The sequence below is a fragment of the Zeus faber genome (genome assembly GCF_960531495.2).
Source record: "Zeus faber genome assembly, chromosome: 17".
Lineage (NCBI taxonomy): Eukaryota > Metazoa > Chordata > Actinopteri > Zeiformes > Zeidae > Zeus > Zeus faber.
The window spans coordinates 25,415,108-25,439,662 of NC_137204.1; the positions used below are offsets into that span (position 1 = coordinate 25,415,108).

A 24,555-nucleotide genomic window follows, 5' to 3' on the forward strand; every position below is an offset into this window, starting at 1 on the left:
ACACGCAACATGAATTATGCCAAAACACGACCTTTTTGTTTGCCTTGGACGTGAATTTAATCCTCCACGGTTATTTCCAGTTTGTGAGCCGGAGTGACTCCCATGTCATTTCATGGTTTGCGTGTCGAATATACATCACTAACCATTAGTCGGCCATAATAATGAGCACAGTTACGCATGTTTGTGACGTAGTGCTCTGAACATATACAGTATATAGGTGCTGAACATGTGTCGAAAAGGAATTATCACTTTTACATCGTTTCGGATTCAATGAAATCCGGTATCGGGTGTTTTAATCAACATTAAAACCGACTTTTTCCGTGTCCCGTGCGTCAGCCCGGAGAGGAGTCACCGTCCGGCCCCCGGGAGTCGGTTTTCGAGTTCGAGGACATGGCGCTGCTTCCCCTGAGGGACGTGGCCGTGATGGGCGGAGGAGGGTTCTCCCACCTGTTCGGGTTCACCGTGGGACCCGTCTGCTTCGGCTAGGGCGTGGAACTGTCCAGGAGGCGGGGGAAAGAACCCCCGGAGGAGACCCGGGGGGAGGAGGAGGGGGACGGGGAGGGGGCGGGGTCTCTCTCTCCCTCCCTCCCTCTCTCTCTCTCTCTCTCTCTCTCTCTCTCACTCTCTCTCGCCCTCCACCCCCCTCGGGTTTCGGGGGAGGGATCGTCTCATCTCTTTGACTCCAGGTCGGGTGACTTCCGTGTTGAATCAAATGACTGTGAGGAGGCGTCCGGGGCGTTTTCATCGAGGATCCAACGTTGTTTACAGAGGTGTCTACCTTGTATTGAGTAATTTAATTGTGTATTTTCATCTCTTATCTTTTCATTCTTATATCGTGTGTTTTTTTTTTTGTTTTGTTTTTTTTCATTTTAGCTTTTAGTGTATGCTGTCTTGTGTGACTGCCATGTGTCCAGAGGTCGCCGGTTCCAGGTTCACAAACCAAAAGTCCAAAAAGTTATGGGGAGTGAGGGATAAAAACGGCAAAATTTAAAATATAAGCATATATATATATATATATATATATATATATATATATATATATATATACAGTTTTATATGAATAGAAATAATATTATGAATTATTATGCATTATCTGGTATTAAACAGTGCCGTTTATGACCTTGTCTCATCGCAGTACTGCAGTCATACACAAGGTAGCACCACTAATGATGTATCTGGATGGGAGGCGTTTTAAACGGGAAACGATGCGTCTCCGTTTCTATATCTATAGTCGTACGTCTCGAGTCGCCTGGTGCTCGTCTGGAAATCCAGATGGTTGATAAAACAAGCCCCGACAGGACTTTTTAAACCTCCTGATCCTGTGAGTTCCCCCTCTGCACAGACCAGATCCACAGGGTTCATTCCTTCCTTTCTTCCCCCTTCCATCCTTCCATCCATCCTTCCTTCCTTCCATCCCTCCTTCCTTGCTCCCTTTCTTCGTCTTTCCATCCTTGCTTCTTTTTTCCCTTTCTTCCTCCCGTTCTTTCTTCTTCCTTCCTTGCTTCCTTCCGTCCTTCCGTCCTTTCTTCCTCCTTCCAGCCTTCTATCCATCCTTCCTCCTTCCATCCCTCCTTCCTTCCTTGTTATCTTCCTCCTTCCATCCATCCTTCTATCCTTCCGTCCTTCCTTCTGTTTTCCTTCCTTCCTCCCGTTCCTTTTTCTTCCTTCCTTCCATCCATCCTTCCTTCCTTCCATCCGCCCTTCCTTCCTTCCAGCCTTACCGCCTTTCTTCCTCCTTCCTCCCTTTCCTCCTCCTTCCATCCTTCCTTCCCTCCTCCCTTCCCTCCCCCCTGCCTTCCGTCCTTCCTTCCTTCCTCAACAATGTGTTCCGCTGACGTTCACAGCTACTGCCGTGGTAATGTCCTGTCCCAGTTCTTCACTGTGAGCTGGTTTATTCCAAGGTGCTATAAAGTCGCTCTTTTATTTCCTTCGGTGGTAAACACTCAATGACTTTTCAAGTCATTTGGTCCGACTCATACTTGAAGTTTATCAGCATTTCCCGTGGAAAACACCCTGTATTTGGTGTTTCCTGGCTACCGCATCATCTTGTTTAACATTGTATTTCTTTTTGTAACTAAATATTGTTAAATGCAATTTATGGGTAAGTGTTTTTTCTTTGTACGCCATATCCTTCATGTCTCAGGTATGATCTGGTAATCCTGCACACGCATGGGCACTGAAGCTGCTGTCGGCGAGGCCCGTTCACCCCTAACGTGCGCTTCACACCAAATCCCTAGTCGCATCGGACGGTCAGATCCTCTCCCCCGGGTGAACCGCGTCTGAGTTTCGCGTCACACAATGTCGGGGTTTTTTTTTGTTTTTCTTTTTCAGAACAACGGCAGGAAGTAAATTAGAGATTAAAACTCCCTTTATAAAGTGTTTGCTTAGTGTGAAAAAAAAATACACCCATTTCAGCTCAGATTTATTGATAGTTGAATCTCGCGCCATCCAACGTTAATAATGAACACTTACAACGTCATCATTTTATATAAGTGACTTATTTACTTAGTTTTAAGCCCAGTTCAAACAAAGAAAAAAACTTGCCTGACGTCACTTCCGGTCGTAGTTTTGAACGCGTCCTGTAGCCCCGATTGGACGCATAAATTCCGTAGCGCCTCACAGCCTCTCGCGTGGTTTGTTTTTGTCGTTTGTCGGATTCGGTGTGAAGCAGGCTTCAGCAGTAGACCATGGAAACAAACTTATTTTGCTGTGGTAGTTGTGGTGCAAACAACTCATGTTTTCCTTTTTCTTTCTCGGAAAAAGAAAATTGTGGAATAAATTGTATGCATTTTCAGTATAGAAATAGTTGGTTACCAGTCCAGAAATGACATTATCACTTTTATTATTACTATTATAGGCCTGGGACTCCCATTCCTCTACACGTAATGGGGGGGAAAGCAGCCTTCGCCAGCCCCCCTAAAATCGCTCTGCACTGAGGTTCTCTGCTCCATTCAATCTAAAAAGTGCCTCTGTCCAGGGGAAACGGAGCAGGAGAGATGGGGTTCGGGGAGTTCAAGGCGGAGGATAATTGGAGTAATGATGTCATCTCAACAAACACAGCTCGCTGCATGAAGCCAAAATGTTAGATCCCTCAACCCCTATGAAAGGGTCAGAGTAGTGATGAAAAGTTTGGCTCTTCAGACGTCCCTTTTTGAACATTCCAAGCCGACGTATGCTGTGGTTAGATCACTTACAGGAATTTCAGCCTCACCGTGGTTCAGATTGGGAAGATGAGATTTTTTTTTTTTTTTTCCTGATTTAATTTTTTTTTTTTTTATGCTTCATATTTGTATTTAGATTTCTCATATCAGCATTCAATATGATTGCCTTAGCTGGCTGAGACTGATCATCGGTACTTTGTGTTTTTAAATTGTTTTTGTACAAATCATCATTTTTTTTTTTTTCAAGTTTGAAATGATATGCTGGTCATCTGTCTGGTGTGTGACCCATCTATCAGCTCATTCACAGTATGTAACAGCTGAATAAAAAAAACAACATATAAATGATGAGTGGCCTCATATTCATTATTTTGTCGTGGTCTCACTTGATAAATATTTACTTGCAGGCTGTGATGCTGCGTTCAAGGCACATGAATCCGAACGCGTTTTCCACTAAGATAAAGAATTGCTGTAAACTTTTGCCTGTGCTATCATTAACTAGTGCCACTTTTCTGTCTGTTACAACTATTGATATTCTACTGAAATACATCATAAACAGCAGACGCAAGTGAGGCAAATTATCTTAATCTTAAATTAGTTAAACAGAAAATGCGCTCTATGCACCAGATAAAGATAAGTTACGAAAAAGACTGACAGGGGCTAAGTGGCAGCAAGGATGCAAGTATTGACTGGTATGAATATAGATGTGAATATAGTGGATATTTCAGATATGCGGCAGTTTCCCTGCCACACGCCACCCAGTGGCTTTTCCCAGACTCCCCGACACAGAGACACGGGCGACGATGTTGAAGATAAAACATTTTATAGAAGAGAGTGGCAAGATGTAACAAGCCGGGAGTAGATGGAACATTGTCATGACAAAGGCTCCCCTTCCGTGTGTGTGGAGATGGGTGATTTAACCTACTACTCAATTGCGCCGATGAGCAACAGGTGCACAGCCACTCCTGACCTCGGGCCCAATTAACTAGACACAAGACAGGTATGGCTGCTTAAATCGTGATTAATAACAGTATGGGCACGGCTAACGGCGGATGGGTAAGTTTAACTTATTACAGTATTATTAAAATAAAAAGTATAAATCATGACATGTTATTGCACCATATTATATTAATAGATGAATGAGTTTATTTTATGTGTTTGGATATTTAAGTTATTGGTTAATGGTTTAAGTTATTCAGAATCAGAATCAGAAATACTTTAATAATCCCAGGGGGAAATTACTTATTGGTTATTAACTGGTTTTCAGAGTTCCAGGGCTATCAATAAGAGGAAAATAAAATTGAGAAAAGAAACACACAGCGAGGGTGTCTAAGGGGGGGGCACCTTCTACAGATCTACCTTGGGCTACAAAAAGGCTAGGGCCGACTCTGCACAGTTCACGACATACTTCCAATCCCAATAAAAACCTCTAACTCGACGAGTACTGCTTGTTTCTAGCGAATGTTAAGCTATGTTTGACCGCGACATGCAGGCGGTTTGATACTGTGACAAATGCACGGGCGACAGCCTCCGCCGAGCGACGAGATGCGACGCAGCGCGACGCAGCGTCTCGGGGGTGTTGACCCCGGAGCGCTGAGCTTCCGCGTTTCCCACGCGACTTGAACGCGCCGGCTCGCGGCGCCCAGTCACGTGACCGGCGTCGCTGCGCCCTCGTTTGAGGCTCCGCGGCCACCGTAGCTCACCGTGCGCCGCTGGACCGCCGAGTCCCGGGGAGAAGACGCGGAAGAGCGGCTGGGAAGTACGCGGAACGGCGTCCCCCTCCGCGTCCCCCTCCGCGTCCCCGGCCTTAGTCGTCCGTGGTTGGTGTATTCAAATACCGAGAGCATGCTGGCGGGGTGTTGCTAAGCAGACCAGGCTACAAGGTGAGGGCCAATACCAGTATTATACGGATCATTCAACGATTCTCTCCATAGTCGATCACCACCAGCAGCGTTAATGTCACTATTCATACAACTACCCCTGTTATGTTTGTTGTTTTGTTGATGTACAGGCTCCTAAACTCCTCTCTGTAGGCTCCCAGACTCCTGTATGTTTGTGTGTAGGCTCCCAGACTCCTGTATGTTTGTGTGTAGGCTCCCAGACTCCTCTGTTTGTGTGTAGGCTCCCAGACTCCTGTATGTTTGTGTGTAGGCTCCCAGACTCCTGTATGTTTGTGTGTAGGCTCCCAGACTCCTCTGTTTGTGTGTAGGCTCCCAGACTCCTGTATGTTTGTGTGTAGGCTCCCAGACTCCTCTGTTTGTGTGTAGGCTCCCAGACTCCTCTGTTTGTGTGTAGGCTCCCAGACTCCTGTATGTTTGTGTGTAGGCTCCCAGACTCCTGTATGTTTGTGTGTAGGCTCCCAGACTCCTCTGTTTGTGTGTAGGCTCCCAGACTCCTGTATGTTTGTGTGTAGGCTCCCAGACTCCTCTGTTTGTGTGTAGGCTCCCAGACTCCTGTATGTTTGTGTGTAGGCTCCCAGACTCCTGTATGTTTGTGTGTAGGCTCCCAGACTCCTCTGTTTGTGTGTAGGCTCCCAGACTCCTGTATGTTTGTGTGTAGGCTCCCAGACTCCTGTATGTTTGTGTGTAGGCTCCCAGACTCCTGTATGTTTGTGTGTAGGCTCCCAGACTCCTGTATGTTTGTATGTAGGCTCCCAGACTCTTATACTGTATGTATATAAATAGGCTGCTATACTCCTATATCTTTTCCATAAACTCCTAGACTCTTATATGTTAATGCATAGGCCCCTAGACTTGTATATGACTTCCATAGGCTCCTAGACTCCTGTATGTTTATGTATAGACTCCTAGACTCCTACCTGCCACCTGACCTCAAATTTATGTCTCTGGTTCTTGCAGAAACTCTGGTGGCCATTCTTTTTTAGACTGGGTTAGGGTGAGGTCTGGGTTGACATCCACTAAGAAAATATCAATATCATAACTGGGGGGAAATCCAATGTTTTTTCAACCTCTCCCAGGTCAGCTTCTATGACCTATGCCTGCCCCACTCTATTGGAGAGATGTACCCCCCTTCCAGAAAGGACTTCATCTCTCTGACACTTAATGACCAGCACAGCCGTTCGTACAACAATGGGAAACACCGCAGACAGTCGTGTTGGAGGGTGAGTGCTCATGCACAGCACAGCTCAATAACAGTGGACTGCATCTGTATTACTGGTGGGCTACAGGGGTATGGTTCCTATTGGAGCTGCGCTGGCTCTCAAGGTTTGCATTTATTGTACAACAGAGGGATACTGTATGGGTCTGTTTTATTATATTGGTCAGTTTGAAAATAGTGTTTCTTCAAAAAGTAATTTAAATAAAAAGTCTTTAAAATTATATTAGTCTCTTTAAAAGATTTATTTTGTAATCATTAAAAAAACAATTGTTTCATTTATATTATTTTATATTTATTTATTTGTTTGTTTATTTTAAAAGTGATGTTTACTTAGTGGTTATTTTTTTGCGGGAAATAATCTGGAGAAGGGTCAGACGAGAGAAATTGCATCTATATATACAGTATATAGCACAATGGCGGCCTTGTATAGACCAATCCTGAGACATTACATCCAACATTTGAGGAAGGGCTGGATTATTTATTTAATTTGTATTTTCTCATGTCTTGTTTATTTTTTAAATGAACAGTGCACAATTTCAAAGGAATTTCACACGAGTAGCCTCAAGCTAACATGGATCTGTGCCTGGCACAAAGTGCAAAGCCTTATTCCCATTTACAGTACTTCAGTTTGTATACAGATATAATCCACATCATATTAATAACTGATGCGACGTGATGCCTCCCGGGCCACTTCCTAGAGTGCATTCGGATGATCAAAGTATCAGTTGGCTCTGTGATGCGTTCTGTGTTTGTGTAATTCTACTTCACCCTATCACTCTGGACAGGAAACATTGCTATTAATACATCATATAGTGGTCGAACGTACAACCTGTAAAGTCGTAGTTGGACTTTTTTTTTTTTACGTCTGATGTTGATCGATACATGTGATTTTCATGTTAATTCAACTACCATCAGGTACGAGTGTTTCTCTGGAGTTGAGTCTTCCCATGCATAATGCCAGGAGAGTCCAGCAAATCCAAGCGTTTTTTATTTCTTCAGTTCAAAGAACTTAAGTTCAAAGATTTTTTTAAAGAAATTGTATTTCAGTGCAGCCTAACTAAGTTCAGATTGATCTGCTGAGGTATTCTTTCCGTCCTTGTTTCGGTTTGGTGTGGTTTTTTATCTATATATTCAGCTCAGGCGTATTCAGGGCCGCCTCTTCCTATAGGCGTCATAGGCACCGGGGGGGGGGCGCAATCAGAGAGCAAATTGTCTCCCTTTTCGACGGTGCCCACGACACGGCGGTGCGCCCACGCTCTGACAGGACCGCCGGTGCCCGCGGCGTGCCAGCCATGAGCCTCTGATGCTTGGACTAATATGAAAAAGAGAGCATTACAGCTAAGTGACCATCAAATGTCTGAACTATCTTTTTTAAAGGTACAGCCAGTAATATTTTGTTTTCTTGTTGCCCAAATTGACTATGATGTAGTGCTGAGGGATCTGAACTGGTCAGTCTCCTGTTACCTTGCTAGCTGCTTCAATCTCTCCAAACAAGCCCAAAATGCCCTCTGCCCCCAGACATGTCAGTCGCCACTCAATCCCCCTGAACTACGCTGCTTATATCCCCAAAACTGGCTTGATTTTAGTTTCCTTTTTCTCTAACATTCAGCTCAAAACCTGCAAGCGTTGCAAGACCTCTCCTACAAGGGCTAAGAAGCCCCGTGGAGGAGGAGCAACGTTGGTGTAGTTCTTGTAGCAAAGAGCAGTCGCGCTTTGAAGCATTTACACTGAATCTGGCAAACAACAGGTTGGATAACTTTGGCTGCTCAAAGCCACTAGCCGCTGTTGCAGAGTATAGCCAGCTAGAGTTATTGGAACTGGGCTAAAACCAAGTGGAACATCCTCTATATCGCTCTGATCGGAGCTGCCGAGCTGCGTTTTTTCACTACTTCTCCATATATACCCAATGTGAATCAAACTTGGACAAGATCATGTCTGGGCTGCCCCTAATACAATGACCATTCATTCGTGTCCGTGGCTTCGACGGTTCGTGTCAAATGTCTTATAAGAATGTACAGCATAATTATTTCAATAAATGCAAGAGAATTTTTTTTTTTGTATTAAATTATTTTTTTATATATTTTATTTTATGGTTATTATAAATCAGAATAAATATATTTTTATATTCTTATATATGTTTTTATATTTACAAAACAACATTTTCAAGGTCAAGAGAAACGGTGTCCTGAGATCATTTTTCCTTTTTCTTCCCCCTTTTTTTTTTTCCCTTAAAATTTGTCTTTTATTTTCCCTTATTTCTCACCGATGCCTGCGCTGTCAGTTGTTTTGTGGCGTTGCAGTTGTTGACTATCCCAGGTGAGCTCACTACCTGCAGCCTATCCCAGCTCACCATTTAATTTCCCCTCCTGAGACCTCCTCTTCCTCCTCCGTGGTCCCTACCTCCTTCCCTCCCTCGCTCCCTGCTACTCAGATTCTTTTATTGCGATGTGAGTTGAGAGCACCTGCAGCCATGTTCAGAGCCTGCAGGGTAAGCCAAGTACCACCTTATCTGGCGAGCAATGACAAATATACTGTTGTTTATGTTTTCTTGTTTTTTTTTTCTTGCCTGTTTTTGTGTCATTTATCTGTATGCATATTCAGGACTGGATGTGTACTATGTATTATACATTTTGCAATTTGTATGTAGATAGGAATCTGAATTTTCATTAGTTTCATTATGAGAGTTACCACACACTGTATATTGTTGAGCGGTTTATTACCTTTTTTCCTTTTTTTTTTTTCTATATTTGTGAATTTCGAGTATAGTCTATGTACTAATTCTGTACTTTACATCCTCCACTGAGTTGCATCCAAATTTCCCCCTTGGGTGATTTAAAAATTTATAATAATAAAAAAAAAAACTACTAACTTATTTTATCTCTGACCTTATCTTACCGCTTTATGAAAGAAGCTCTTTTGTTTTACCATTTATTTTCCATCACCATGATATTTCAGAAGCATTTTAACAAGGAAAATGGGTGTTTTTGTTTTGTTGTGATGAGGTTGTACATATTTTAATTTGTTTTTACAGTTTGACAACAAGCACAGACATACCCTCCAGTTTGTTGTTGTTGTTGTTTGCATCAGATACAGTTTGGAATTACGTTTTTTGTTTTTTTTGCAGAAATGGAAGCAACTGTCCCGGCTGCAGCGGAGTCTCATTCTGCTGCTGCTAGCCCTGATGCTGGTGTTGGGTCTGCTGTCCTATACCAGATTCACCGTGCAATGGAAAGGTAGCTTGCACCGGTTCACGAACGAACCAACAAGCGTACGAACCTGTGAGGGAATGATCAGGTCAAACGGGCCAAATCTACCCAGTACCCACTGTTGTTATGGAGGGGATTTGACTTGGGATGCCACCGATGGCGCCTCTTTTCGGGCTGTTTAGAATTATTAAGAAAAGATACGGAAATGTTCAGTTACGTCTATGGTCCAGAAAACCGATTTTGATCCTGGAATTTATTCCAAGATTATTGAGCATTTATAACAATAAAATGAAGACTTTAGGTATGACTAACAGTTTGAGACCAATTATTCATGCGTGGTAAGGAATGAGATGGTTCAAGGTCTAAATTTATGACATTAAAAAAATATATATATATATATTATTATTATTATTATTAGGCTTGGGCAGATCAATCAGCAATCGACTCCATCGATCGCTGATTGACACTGATGACAGACGACTATTTTTTTTTTTATCCGCCAGGAAAAATCCAAAAATTTAAACAGTGTAAGTGCAACTGGAGCGAAGAGGGAGAGACGGGAAGAGGGAGAGACGGGAAGAGGGAGAGACGGGAAGAGGGAGAGACGGGAAGAGGGAGAGACGGGAAGAGGGAGAGACTTCCCGTCTTTATTTTAGATCTATTTATTTTTGTTATTTTCCTGTCTTATGTTACATTTGTATCATGTTATGCCTTTAATATTGATTTTTGTAAAGTGGCTAGTAAAAATGGTCAGTGGCCCCTCGAGGTTAAGAATCCACCAGACGCAGTGGCAAGTGAATTTAAAAAATAAATAAAGTAAAATTTTAGATTTTTAATTTTGTGTGTGCGTGCGGAGCCTCAAGTTCCAAGGAAGCACTCCAGCATCATGATGTTGTTCCGCCGCGCAGGGCTGTCAGCCAGGGAGAGCTGGCTGGATCTGGACGACAGGGAGCTGAAGCTGATGAACGAGGTGAGGGAGGAGGAGGGCGAGCCGAAGGAGATGAAGGACGTCCCCCCGGGGGTGAAGCCCGTGGTGGGACCGGCCGTGGGCAAGGCCTCGTACCTCCCCGCGGGGCCGGACCCTGAACCGGCGCTCCTTCCAGAGGTCATTCCAGAGCCCCATCAGGCACAACCAAGAGGCCCTGTCCCGCCAAAACCGTCTCTCAAGGTCGGGATGAACACATTACCTGGCGTAGAAAATGCTATGTTAAAAGCTTTTACAATTGAAGTACAAGGCGGTTCAGTAAACTAAATTAACGTACATCACTCGACTTAAACGACAATAAAATACCGATTTGTTGGACACAATTATTTCTCACGTCAATTTTAATGTTGCCGTACCTACAAAAGAGGTTCCCAGCCACCGGGCCGGGAGAAGGGCAGCGGGAATTTTTCTTTTCTTTTCAGAAGCGATCTCAGCTCCACAGCGCGGTCAGAGCGATCTTTTTCTCCAAACGAAGCAAATAAAAGTGTTGCGTTTTTATTGTAGATGTATTTGATTTACTCCGTTTCATAATGGAATGAGACGAGAAGAGCCCCGTGCGTAACGGGGAGATTTTCTCAGTCGCTCGCTGGTATTTTATTTAAAGTAGGGGGTTTCCTATTTTTCAACCCAGGCTTCATTGAATGGTTCCTTCATTTATAACTGTTACCATTGAGAAACTTACCACTCTGCTGCAGCTTCTCGCTGTGCTTCAATGCAGTCCAATGGGCAAAGGTTTTCTTTTTGAAAACGGCACGCCCATAATATATTCAGACTTGATATGTCACAAAACCATGTATTTTATCAGGTTTTTCCAGGGTTTTCTTGAATCTTTTGCCTACATCTGCACCAACATAAGAGACTAGAAACGGGGAAGTTGCGTAGCTTCCTAGTGACAACCTGCTGCAGCCACAGTTAGGCTCTGGATGGAGCGCATCAACTTCTAAAAAGCCTGTGACTGTAATGTGAGTTTCTCATTTAGGAAAAGGTGAATATACTTTGTTATTTTCATTTTATTTTTATTTTTAAGGCTTAAACTTTTGCCCCATTGGACTGCATTTAAGAAAAGTAAGAAGTTGCAGCCGAATAGTACGTTTCTCAATAGCGAACACCTACAAATGATCAAAAACCGGCACTTTAATACAACCTGGGTTGAAAATGAGTGGGCCTACCCTTTACGGCTTCTTTACCTCCCATGCTTCTTACGTGCGCCATACCATAATATCCACGCGTGCCAAGATACTCCATCCACGCAGAGCTTGATCAATGCTGTCAGTAAAGAAACACGTTCGCCCTCCTTCCACAGAAAAGGCCTTTCCCAAACAAACGTGGTCCTCCCAGCCTGCAGAAAGGAAACATGTCCGACTGGACGGGGAAGGAAAAGCAGGTCGCTGCCAAGGTTGAAGTGGAAGGAGAAGAGGACGTAGAGAAGAAGATCGTGAGGTAACGTGTGCGCGTGTTGTGCTCTTAAACCAACAGCAATTCAATAAGATTTTTTTGGGCAAAATGACGCCAGGCTCATTTTAGCGTCTCATCTCCTCTCTGAGGCGGTCGCTTTGTTTTCTCCAGACTTTTCCTTCTTCTGATCCATCGATGTGTTGTTGTTTTTCTTGGTCGCACGAGGGGCTGATGGATATAATTTTTTTTTTTGTGAATGTTCATCTATGTCGACAGTTTACCGACCGCAATTTTTTATTTTATTTTTTTAAAAGGTATCAAATATGAAAAAAAGAATTGGATGGATTACCACTTTAATTTGGGGAAAAAAAAGCATCATTGCTAACTAAGCTATATTATATGGAACTTTGTCCTTTAACGTCTATGTTTAGCATGATTGAGTCGCTGAGTAAAGAGACTCAATCGCTATGCCACGGTGAAGGCGTATGACATCCATTTTCTGATATTTTAATATTTGTGGGGGCGTGTTTCGGCCCAGGGCCAGGAAACGCGAGGGAGAGGCGGGCGGCGGCAGAAACGCCGCCGTCTGGTGTGTATTTTATTCAAACGTCCGACAAACTGTGGCCCATGGGCCAAAAAGAAAATGCTTTTTAGTCCTGTCGGCGGGGGGTTCAGCGCGCCGTCTCCACCACGCCACGCCCCCCATCCTCCGAAAAACAGCGGCGAAATCACTTCCCGGCCTGGGATCAGACCAATCAGGGGAGCTCAGCCCCCTGATACGCCCGATCCCCAGCAGCTAGGCGGCCCCTGGGCTGGGAGCCTGCACCGCCTGTCTGCAACGGCGGTGTGACTACGCCCCCCTTGGTCCCCCAAAATACTACATGTTGTTGTTATTATTATTATTATTATTATTATTATTATTATTATATGCTGTATTTGGGCACACAGCTGGCGAGGAGCGATGATCGAAGCCGACCAGGGAACGGAGGTTCTTCCTTCTGATAAAGAGGCCGCTGTGGTGGCCGTCGCTGGTGATGCTTCTCCTTCTCCAGGTCTGTGCTTCACTTACTTTCGTTACTTGAAGGAGTAATCTTACTGAAAATCACCTTGTGACAGCAATTCATGGTTGATTGTCCTCGTTTCTTTCACAATATTATCAAACAAAATGAAGACGGTATTAAAACTCCTAAAATACTACAGAAATATCATCTAGCAAATATCTAGGGAGAGAGCAACATGACCTGGAATTGATCTTTGAAGATTCATCATTAAAAAAATCCCGATTGGCTGGGTTTCTTGGGCCCCGCCGTTACAGCTCAGAGCCACGCCCGCTCCACTATGCGAATCACGGCGATGCACTATGTGGGGTTTGTGGAGTCGCGTTCGCAAAACGGAAGGTAGCGCCTATTTCAGTAGTGACGGCGGGTTCAGCCGCAGTGGGGCTTGTCCAACAGAACCCCGTCCGCTCGCTGAGCATTTCCAAGAAGGAAGGCAAAGAGGAGGCGGGGCTAACTTGAGAGGCTCTTCAATTGGCCGCTCGTAAAATGACTGCAAGTCCCGCCTCCGTTTATCACAGTGGAATCCCACCGGATAACGCTGGGATAACCATGTGTCCCCCCCGCAACCACGCCCCTTCCAGCCGTCTCCCTGTTGTCAATAGCAACATTTTGCCCAGCGCAGATCGGTGGATCGCTACGTCAATCACCGTCTCCAAACGGGGATTTCGGCCGCGGCAGTATTATTGGAGTCGAGGCCAAAGCACGCCCGGGTTTAAAAACGTCCCACCGACGCGGGATACCCTGAATGAAAACATCCCACCGTTGGTCAGAAGCACAATCTTTTGCTTTTGGAAGCGACAGGTAGAAACCTGTTGAGAAAAGGGTTTTATGTATGAATAGTGACGTTCGGATGCTTTTAAGTCTACATCGTTCCTGGAGATGAACAGAGCTGGTCGACGCTCACCGTCCCCCGATGTCGCTCTCTGAATCAGTGCATCAGCGGCTTGCGTTCCCTAAAATCAACCCAGCAGACTGGAAGAAATAAACGAATCCCGTGGGTTGCCGGGGACTCCTCTGAAGACAAAGGTCGTTTGCCGAGGTGCAACCCGTGCCGCCGTCTGAGGTTCCAACCCGCACATGCTGTACGCATGTGAGGAGGCGTTTGGGGTTTATTAATGGCTGCGCAGCGCAGATGCCGCCGTCTGATCGCAAACACATTTCAGGTGATGTATCACCCGAGGGGGGGGGGGGTCTTATCGCAAAACGCAGCCGCGTCTGGATGCCGGTCTCCAAGGACGGGAGGGAAAAAGTCAGCCCCTGTCACCGGCGCCGCACGCGCCGCTCTTACAGATGTACCGGCGCGGTGTGTATATCCAAACATGATTTCAAAACCTATATGACGAGCCTTTTTAAAGTCGACGCCGATCGCGGAGACCGTCTGAACGCAGGGGCTTGTTTTTGTTTGGTCCAGTGCCATTTTGTTTCAGCCATTAGCGCTTACCACACACAGGTCATGTCTGGTCACGCCCGATGCTGATGCTGTCGCTCGTTCGGCTCTTTTTTTTTTTTTTTTTTTTTTTTTGATTCGGTGAACTTACGGTGAACGACGGTCAATGACAGTCGGAATAGAATTCCTACAAGAATCGTTTAATTAATTAATTTATCTATGTGTTAATATTATTATTAGTAGTAGGAATTGTATTTATTTGTTTGTTTATTTCAGGTTATTATTAGTATTATTATTTATTTATCTTTAATTTGTTTTTTTTATCGAATTATTATTATTGTTATTAATATAATAATAATAATAATAATCATAATCATAATCATAATAATAAATTATTATGATTATTATTAATAATAATATTTTTCCATGACTTCCCTCTCTCTGTGTATTCCTTGCTCTAGGTGTGGCGGCTCCTCCAGACAGACAGGAAGCCGTTCGGGATGCTTTCCGCCACGCCTGGAAGGGATACAAGGAATTTGCCTGGGGCCACGACGAGCTGAAGCCCGTCTCCAGGTCCTTCGGGGAGTGGTTCGGTCTGGGCCTCACCCTGGTGGACGCCCTGGACACCATGTGGATCCTGGGACTGAGGGAAGGTGGGTCCCTGGTGCCCCGTCACCGTATCACCGGCTGGACACCAGAGGAACTACACCTCGTTCTCCGCCTTGTGGAGGACGTTCTTAATTCTCAAATTTTCTTTTTTTTTTTTTTTTTTTTTCTAAATTTCCTCGATCTCTTTCTTTCTTTCTTTTTCTTCTCTCCAAATGTATCTCTCCATCTCCAAATCTAATCTCTTGACTGCCTTATCGTCTTTCTGTCTTTCTCTCTGTAATCACTTCATCTTTAACTTTTTTTCTGTCTTCATTTAATCTCTAATTTAATCTCTAACTTTGTTATTGTTGTTCTGCCTTCCTTCTTTCCTTTTTCTTTTTACTTCATTTTTTTCTCTTCCTTCCTTCCTCCCTTTCGTTCTTCCTTACTTTCTTTCTTCCTCCCTTTTGTTCCTCCTTCCTTCCTTTCTTCCTTACTTCCTTTCCTTCTTCCTTTTCTTTCTTTCTTCCTTACTTCCTTTCTTTCTTTCTTCCTTACTTCCTTCCCTTCTTTCTTTCTTTCTTTCTTCCTCCATTTCTTAATTCCTCCGTTTCTTACTTCCTTCCTTCCTTTCTTTCTTTCCTTCTTCCTTCCCTTCTTTCTTTCTTCCTCCCATACGTTCTTACTTTCTTTCTTCCTTACTTCCTTTCCTTCTTCCTTCCCTTTCTTCCTTACTTCCTTCCTCCCACCTCTCCTCTCCCTGGGTGCAGAGTTTGGGGAGGCCCGGTCCTGGGTGGAGAAGGAGCTTTCCTTCGCCAAGAATGTGGACGTGAACCTGTTTGAGAGCACCATCCGCATCCTGGGCGGCCTGCTGAGCACCTACCACCTGAGCGGGGACGAGCTCTTCCTGGAGAAAGCCGTAGGTCCACTCATGTGGTTTGAGCATAATTTGTGACGGACGACCCTTGGACTTACTTTGAAATGATCCTTATTTATTTGGCGTGGTTTGAGTTTGGGCGTCTGGGCTCTGCCGCTCATCCCTCCCGGCGAGGTGTACAGCAAACACAGGCGTCGTGAGTGAGCTGGAAATATAGGAGTGATGAGCTCCCCCGCCCATTGGATAGAAGAGTAGAGCCCAACGGGTGGATGCAGGTGGAGGTGGATGACAGGATGTAGCAAGCAAGCAAGCAAGCAAGCAGGCAGCAAAGCAGGTAGAGCAGGGGGCACTGGCTCCTTAAAAGGCCGACCAAATAAGGGCGTGGAAGCTTGCGGCGCGGTCGAGTTGTCTGACAGAACTAGCTCCGCAAGCTATAAGCAATGATGGTATTCGATATTAATTTGTACAACTTACTCTGTGGAATACTCGACTCTGGTCAATTGGTCAATAGCGGGAATCAGTGGTCATTTATTTATAATAACCGCTTTATAACCACGGTCATCAGAAATAACCGCTGATTTGCACCTGGATTCACGTCTCTCGTATCCCTACGCCTACATGCTAATGCTAGCACTAGCTATCGGCGACATCTTGTGACGCTACATAGAAACTACATTGGAAAGAGTTGAAGAGAAGAATGCGGACATTTCACATTAATAACAGTAGATATGTAATTTGTATGTAGGTTAAAAGTTTTTTGTAGGGTGACTAGCTTGCTACGTTGTTGTGGGCTCATTTTCTCAATGGAGCCTAGTTTAGCTAGTTTAAAATAATTTAAAATTAATGTTCTGTCTCAATGTATTCTTTTATTTAGTAAGTAGCAGTGTAATATAGCTGTGTAACAAGCGGCATAATGGACAGACAGTCAGTCATTATTGCAAAACAACCCCCTTCAGGGAGATATAAGAACCGTCCTTTTTAAGCATATTTGAGCCCATAACACATCAGCGTCTGCTCAAACAGATCGACATCGGGTCTAGACTGATGCCGGCCTTCAAGACGCCCTCCAAGATCCCGTTCTCGGACGTGAACATCGGGAAGGGGACGGCCCACCCGCCTCGCTGGACCACCGACAGCACCGTGGCCGAGGTCACCAGCATCCAGCTGGAGTTCAGGGAGCTGAGCCGGCTCACCCAGGACCCGCAGTACCAGGTCGGGCCACGGGGGGCACCTGTGTATAACTGCTGCCCGAGCCGCGGAAACAATACGACGGTTTGAACGCGGTGGAACAATTTGGCTTTGTGATGTAAATGTAACCATTGTGGCTGGGAGCGGTTCACGTTTATTCCCGTGTTTTAGAAAATGTAATCTGCCAAAAAGGACAGGATTCAGCCACATAGAGAAGTACATCTGGTAACCAGAGTGCGTACAAGCAGTCCCAGCGGGAGTTTTTCTGTGATTTTATTTTAAGCTTTTTTTAGTTTTTGTTTTTCAGTAAAATTGTGGGGATCAACATAATTACAAGGCTTTTTAAAAACATTTTTTTTATATAACTACAGAAACAGCTATAAATATTTTTACTTCTCATCTATTTTTAATCTTGGGTTCTGTTCATCTTGTTTTTTGATTTTCTTGGGCTCCCGTACTAAGTTAAATAAACTTGATTTCATCCTACAGTAAGCACCGAATAAGTCCACTCCCGTCTTCCCAGTGAATGGGGAGGCAAGTTTTTGAGGTCTGTGGATGTAGAAAAGTCACAACAGTGTTTTGCTAAATTGCCCGCTCAAGTATTGTGTTGATTTAATGCGTTTTGCATTAATTATTATGATGGCAAAATTGAGATTTTCCCCAGGGGACGGCACCAGGAAGTGAGCCTCTGGATACAGAACCCAGGACTGGAAGCTTTTATTCCCGGCCAACATTAGATAGAAAATGCTGTTTTGGACGGACGGACAGACAGATGGACGGACGGATATATGGACAGATGGATTGATAGACAGACAGGCAGATGGATAGATGGATGGATGGATGGATAGATAGACAATTATAATATTAAAGGTGTTTTTAGGGTTTTTGTATTCAATCTGGTACCATGCATTTCATGTTGTATCGAAATCCCTGATAGCAATCTCTCTCTCTCTCTCTCTCTCTCTCCCTCTCCTCTCTCTCTTCCGCTCCCTCTCTCTCTCGCTCTCCCTCCCCTCTTTCTCTCTCTCCCGCTCCCTCCCTCTCTCTCGACCAGGAGGTGGTGAACGAGGTGACGAGGCTGGTGCACGAGCTCCCGGGGAAGAACGACGGCCTGGTGCCCATGTTCATCAACACCAACAGCGGCCAGTTCACCCACAAGGGCGTGTTCACGCTGGGGGCCCGGACGGACAGCTACTACGAGTACCTGCTCAAGCAGTGGATCCAGGGAGGGAAGACGGAGGACAAGTGAGCGGGGTTTGATTTGAATGGGGACTGGGCTAATCACGCTCAATGTAATTCAGAATGAAAAAAGGCCCCTCTGAGAGGTTGATTAATTTTAAATGGATGAGTTGAGGTAGGCCTAGATCAGCTCTTATCTTCCTCCCGGAAATCAGATTTATTTAATTTTTTCTTTCTTTCTTTCTTTTTAAACCAATAACTACGGCAAAGTCTGAGACTGTTCTAAGAACCATGACTGAGAACGGCGATTTCGGTTCGTCCGGATTAAAAGAGTGATTTGGCCTAATCTGTGTCCGCAAAAACACCCCATGTTTTAATGTTTGTTGCTGTTGCTCTGGGCTCGGTGTGAGAGTTTTGAGAGGAAGTTTTTGTCTCCGTTTTAATACAACTATCACACAGGAGTAGACACTTGCTTATAATCCACAATTCACCAGCAACCAGAGTGAGACCTCTCACACCGCACAGTGGATTTGTGTGAACTGCTGTTATCATCATCAAATGTTTTAGAATAATATTAAGAACATATTATGATTATATTAAGATTAATATGAAGGACATACCACGGAGGGCATACCATGGAGCAGAACATTTTAGAATGATTTTATATACATTCAGCGGAATATATTAGAATAATATTGAGAATGTACAACAGAACACATTTGAATAATAACATCTGTTAATTATATTAATATATCTGATGCTATTTCGAGAATAATATTGAGGGGATGTAGTTATTAATATTAAAGATATTATATACAGTAATAATATATATAGTTAAAAATATGTAGTTAAAATACAAATATGCTAAAAACTACATTAATATCATATCATATATCAAAACAGCCCAGACAGTAGAGCAGCATGTATATCATTTAGAGCTGTGAAACGATGTGTATCTGAGTTCAACATTTTTTTTTTTTTTTTAAATCAAATGTTTTAAAGAAAAGTGCAAAAACATTCTGTTCATCAGATCCAATGTATTTCTCTGCTCCTTTTGAATTCACCAGCTCACGGTTTGTACACTGTGGTACTTTTGTCCGTACGGCGTTTTTAATCCAAAAGTATTATATTAGTATAGTCATTCTGAACTGGGTAATCCCACAAAGAGCAGCCAATGGCCGGAGGGATGCGGAGCAAGGCAGTACCGCACATTTATTAGGGTTAAAAAGTTAGACATTTCCTTTTTTAAATCACTCACACGCTTAACTTTGACAGCTCCGATTGAAATAAATAGATTCAAAAAATCGTATAATTGCTCCTCCCTTGAATTGACAAACATGTACATCTCTCTCGGTTAATGTGATGAATTGGGATGAGCTGAAAGATGAGTTGTTTGCTGCTGTGTTTGTGTCGTGCAGCCTCCTGAGCGACTACCTCCAGGCCCTGGAGGGCGTTAAGAAGCATCTTCTGCGGCAGAGCGGACCCGGCAAACTCACCTTCGTTGGAGAACTGTCCCACAACCGCTTCAACCCCAAAATGGTATGGCCCACTGACCGCCGATTCACCATTTAACTGGGGTGGCGTGTGCGCCCCCAGAACATAATGTAATGCAACGCGGCAAACGCAGTCTCCTTGTTACAGAAGTGCAGGATTTATGATTTATAAGTCAAGTATTTAAACCAAAACATCCCATAGTGACGGGAAGCAACAGGGGGACGTGCGTCCCTGCTGCAGGGCAGGTATCTTTGGAACGGGACGGTCCCTTCACTCGGTTGCGTTAAAAAACATTTTGTTTCATGCAAGTGGGAAACAAACGAAAATAAATAGATGTATGATGAAAGCACAGGAACAGGGGCGTGTCCTCCAGACGGCGGAGCACGGTGCACCGCCGTCTGGAGGAGACATTGAAAAAAAATACATAAAAAAACAACTGGCCGCCAGTTCTCTGAGTTGTTTGCCTTTTTTCATTTTCCGTGCAAGTAGGAAACTAAGGGAATAAAATGAACCTGAATCCTTCTCTATGAGATGATTTTATATATTGTATTATTATAAGCGCAAGATTAGCATATAGAGTGGGGAAGTGAGACCCGATCACAAGGGGTTACTCCACAGCGCGGAGCGGAGAGGGCGAGTCCCCCCTCTCTCCCTCTCTCCACCCCCCTCTCCCCCTCTCCCTCGCCCCCCCCCCCCCCCCCCCCTCCAGTGTCAGAACACGGTGAACTGCACTTACATCGTTTCAGTGCTCAGATTTTTCCTGGTGGATTTAAAAAAATAAAATAAAAATAACAATAATAAACAAAAATCCTACGGCATCAGTGTCAATCCACAGATGACGGACGATTTTATTTTATTTATTCATGCATTTTATTTTCTATGGAGTCGATCGGTGATTGACGACTCAATCGTAACCCTGTCCGAGCCTATCACTTACCTCCTTCAGTCGTTTAACTGTCATTCTCTGGTTTCCAGAAAGTGGTGGTGTGAGGTTGCGTTGCCCTCGGCAACCCTCGACCACTTTTACCCATTCTCTATTGCCTGACATGACCTTTTGTTGCTTTCTCTATTCTCTTTGCTTTCTGCTGAAATTTCAGCAATTTTTCACAGTCGTATTACTTAAAAAAATAAATAATAATAATTGCTTTTAGGGCTTTATATCTTTGTAAATTAAAATTATACTATTATTTTTATTATTATTATTATTATTATTATTATTATTATAATAAATTATAATCAGTATATGCATGAGGACTTATCTGCATAAAATCCTGTATTCTAGGCTCTGTTATGTCTAACTGTATATGACAAGTACAGTTCAACTTCAACAATAAAGAATAAATAAATAAATAAATAAATAAATAAAAGCTTTAAAGTTAATTTAACAGCAAGTACTTAAGGAAGTCAAAATGTCAATGTACTGCTTCGAGTTTGACTTTTGTGGCAGGGTATTTGTACTTTTCACTGAAGGGAAAGCTCTGAATCTCCTCTCCAACCCCCTCCCAGGACCACCTGGTGTGCTTCCTGCCGGGGACCCTGGCTCTGGGGGTCCACCACGGCCTGGCGGGGGACCACATGGACCTGGCCCTGCAGCTGATGGAGACCTGCCACCAGATGTACCAGCAGATGGAGACCGGCCTCAGCCCCGAGATCGCACTCTTCAACCTTCAGGCCAAAGACGGCAGGGACATCGAGGTCAAGGTGAGGTCCACTCCGGTCCAGTCCTGTCGGGTCTGGTCCGGTCTGGTCCGGTCTGGCTTTGTCTTGTCTGAGATATTTCGCTGGGTGGTCGGTGAGGTAACCCTGCTTGGCTATCAGGAACAAACTGAGGTTGCATTAATGGAATTATTGTTATTTTTTGCAAAATAAATGAGAACAATTCAGTTACATTCTGAAAGCGATAAAAACAATATTGTTGTGGTTATACGTGTATACGGGCCTCAGAAGCACACAAACATTTGACGTCCCTGTGACCAGCCTCTAGTTTCATACAATACTAGAGCCCGACCGATTTTATGTCAGTTTGGCCGGTAAATCGGTCGCAATTTTACTTTTTCGACCACGTCGGGATCGGCAGCTATGCAGCCGATGTGTCCCGATTTTAATAAACAAACAAAACATTGATAATTTATCCTGTACTTGTCTGTCTTACACCACTTTTAAGTTACTCACCAAAATAAGCACAAATGTCCGACTAGGCATTATAAATCCATCTGTGTTTGTTTACACTCGCATTCAGACACTGCTCTTTAAGCAGGAAACAATGCTGCGTTCATGGGAAACTCGGAAAACTAATTTATTTCGGAAGTGATGACTCATTCACTGGAACTCGCAAAATAAAACAATAATAATAAAAACAATAAATTCATCTTTTACAATTTTTTATCTATCGAAAAAGTTCTTTGTGTGTTTTTATTTCTATGTTTGGTTACAAGTTAAATGTTCTCAAATGGATTAAAAAAAAATCTCTAAATATGGGTCAAAACATCGATAAACGGTGGGCTAGGACCCTCCACAATCAGGGATCGGCATCCAACCCAAAGATCTGCCATGGGGAAAAAGTAATGAGCAGTACAGTTCGGGTTCCGGTGCAAGATAAGAGACGTGCAAAGGCAAAGAGTTTTCTGGCCACTGTGACTCTCTTTGTTTCAGAGGGATAAGGGAGTCGTTTCTGCAACAGATAAGCAGTAGCTGGGCAGGAAAAGGAGTATTCCTGGATGTCTCCAAACTTAACGCACCTGGCAACTAAATGTTTCTGTGGGAACAGCGGAAGCTTTGGCAAGCTGAAAGTACACAATGAAGCCTGACATGAGCCAGGACCAGAATGTGGTCATACGAGCTTAAAAAGAGAGAGAGACAATGAATGGAGACTTTCTGTCAGTCCGATCGCACACTTCAACCTGCAGCCCCACGATATTAAGGACATCCAGGTCCAGTCTGATCAGATGTTAAAGTGGTAATCCATAAAAAAATTTTCCAAATAAATAAATCCTATATTTTATACTTTTTTTGAGCTGGCACTTTATAAGAAACGGCCATTCAATGGCCGTTAGGGTTATGGCGCAATGCGCGTGCTTTCTCTACATGCTGTGTCCATCGTTGGTGGCGGAGTCCGCCACATGCAAAAAGTGAAAGGAGACTGCGAGGAATTTAATTTAACAGCGTAGCCTGTTGTGGTCACTGCGAATATGGATGAACATTTGGGCCAAGCGGGAGTTTGGGGCGGTTAAAACTGTTGTAGTTTCAGATGGATTCAGGGTCGTGTAGTGTACAGTAAACCACCCGACACAGACGATGTTATGGATTTCCACTTTAAATTTATTTATTTGTTTTTTTTTAACTCTTCCTCTCTCCCAGCCTTCGGACAGACACAACCTGCTGCGTCCTGAGACGGTGGAGAGTCTGTTCTACATGTACAGGTTCACCAAGGACGACAAGTACAGGGACTGGGGCTGGGACATCCTGCAGAGCTTCAACAAGTACACCAAGGTACCGCTGCACGGCACGGCGCCAGCACTTCTCCAGTTTTTTTACCTCAATTTCAGGTTTATAGCATATTGCCCTTGTTTTTCTATTGCTGGTTGTTGGGATGCGTGCTGCTGTTATGCCGCGACAAATAAATCTGTCTGTCTGTCTCTCTGTCGTCCCTCCTTCCCTCCGCCTATCTATCAATCACATTTTTTTATTTGTATTTTTGTTGTTATTTTATTCTTATTGTTGATGTTATTATCATCATTTTGATTATTGTTATATTGTTATGACGATGATGATGATGATGATGATGATGATGATGATGATGATGATGATGATCATCATCATCATCATCATCATCATCATTACTATTATTAATATTGTCATTAGCACCTTGTGTCAATTACGCACATTTTAGTATTCGTAGTATTTGTAGAGCTTATAGAACTTATTGTGCGTAATCACCATGTGTCATGACATTTCACTGCATATATGTATGACCGTATGTATATGCATGTGACAAATAATCTCTTGAATTTATCATTATTATTGTTATTATTATTATTATCATCATCACTATTATTGTTATTGTTATTTTTATTGTCATTTATTATTATTATATTATCATATGCCTCTATATAGCAGCCCACTGCTCCTAGATATGTCAGATACTAGGATGGGTAAAATGCAGAGAAATTGCGAATTTCCCCGTTGTGGGAGTGATAAGGGTATAAAAAAAAATATATATGAAATAAAAAATTAATTGTTATTGTCATTGCTACAGGTGTCCAGCGGGGGCTACACCTCCATCAACAACGTGCGTGACCCCGTGAACCCGGCTCCACGGGACAAGATGGAGAGCTTCTTCCTGGGCGAGACGCTCAAGTACCTGTTCCTGCTGTTCAGCGACGACGCCGAGCTGCTCAGCCTCGACAAGTACGTGTTCAACACCGAGGCCCACCCCCTGCCAATCTGGCCCCGCCCCCCCAAATGACACCATGGCATTATGGGAAAGAAAAACACACAAGGTCGTATGAGGCGTTTGAAGTCTCCTTGTGGTGGATTTAGACTGGATCCAGGTTGTTAAAAAAAAAAAAAGTCAAAAATAAGGACTTTTGTTGTGGATGTTTTCTACGGGATCGGGATTAAAAAGACGGAGCTGGTCTCTAATTTAAATGTAAATAGACTTTTTTTGTCTTTTTTGTGGGGGGGCTTTTCTTTTTTTTTTTTTTTTTCTTTTTTTTTTTTTCATTGCACCATTTTTGGATAGCTCTTTGAAACTCATTGCTGCTAAAAAAAAAATGATAATGATACTGGGACCTGGAAAGCATGCCTACTTTTTTTTGTTGTTTTTTGTTGTTGTTTTTACTACTGGTTTTACCGATACTGGAGAATGAAGATACTTTTTTTTTTTTTTTTTTAACTATTTTTTGGGTGGATAAAGGTAATTTT

The 24,555-nt window shown here is 43.5% G+C and overlaps 1 protein-coding gene across 1 annotated transcript; it reads left to right on the forward strand.

Annotated features, from left to right (window-relative positions):
• Positions 1-5,027: 5,027 nt before the first annotated feature.
• Positions 5,028-24,247, forward strand: man1b1a (mannosidase, alpha, class 1B, member 1a). The gene is made up of 14 exons (XM_080017713.1): positions 5,028-5,041; positions 6,136-6,279; positions 9,400-9,508; positions 10,390-10,649; positions 11,770-11,906; positions 12,810-12,913; positions 14,768-14,959; positions 15,665-15,813; positions 16,795-16,983; positions 18,014-18,204; positions 19,557-19,677; positions 21,139-21,333; positions 22,990-23,121; positions 23,888-24,247. The coding sequence occupies exons 2-14, from the start codon at positions 6,178-6,180 to the stop codon at positions 24,095-24,097; spliced, it is 2,091 nt and encodes a 696-aa protein (XP_079873839.1). The 5' UTR covers positions 5,028-5,041; positions 6,136-6,177; the 3' UTR covers positions 24,098-24,247.
• Positions 24,248-24,555: the final 308 nt, after the last annotated feature.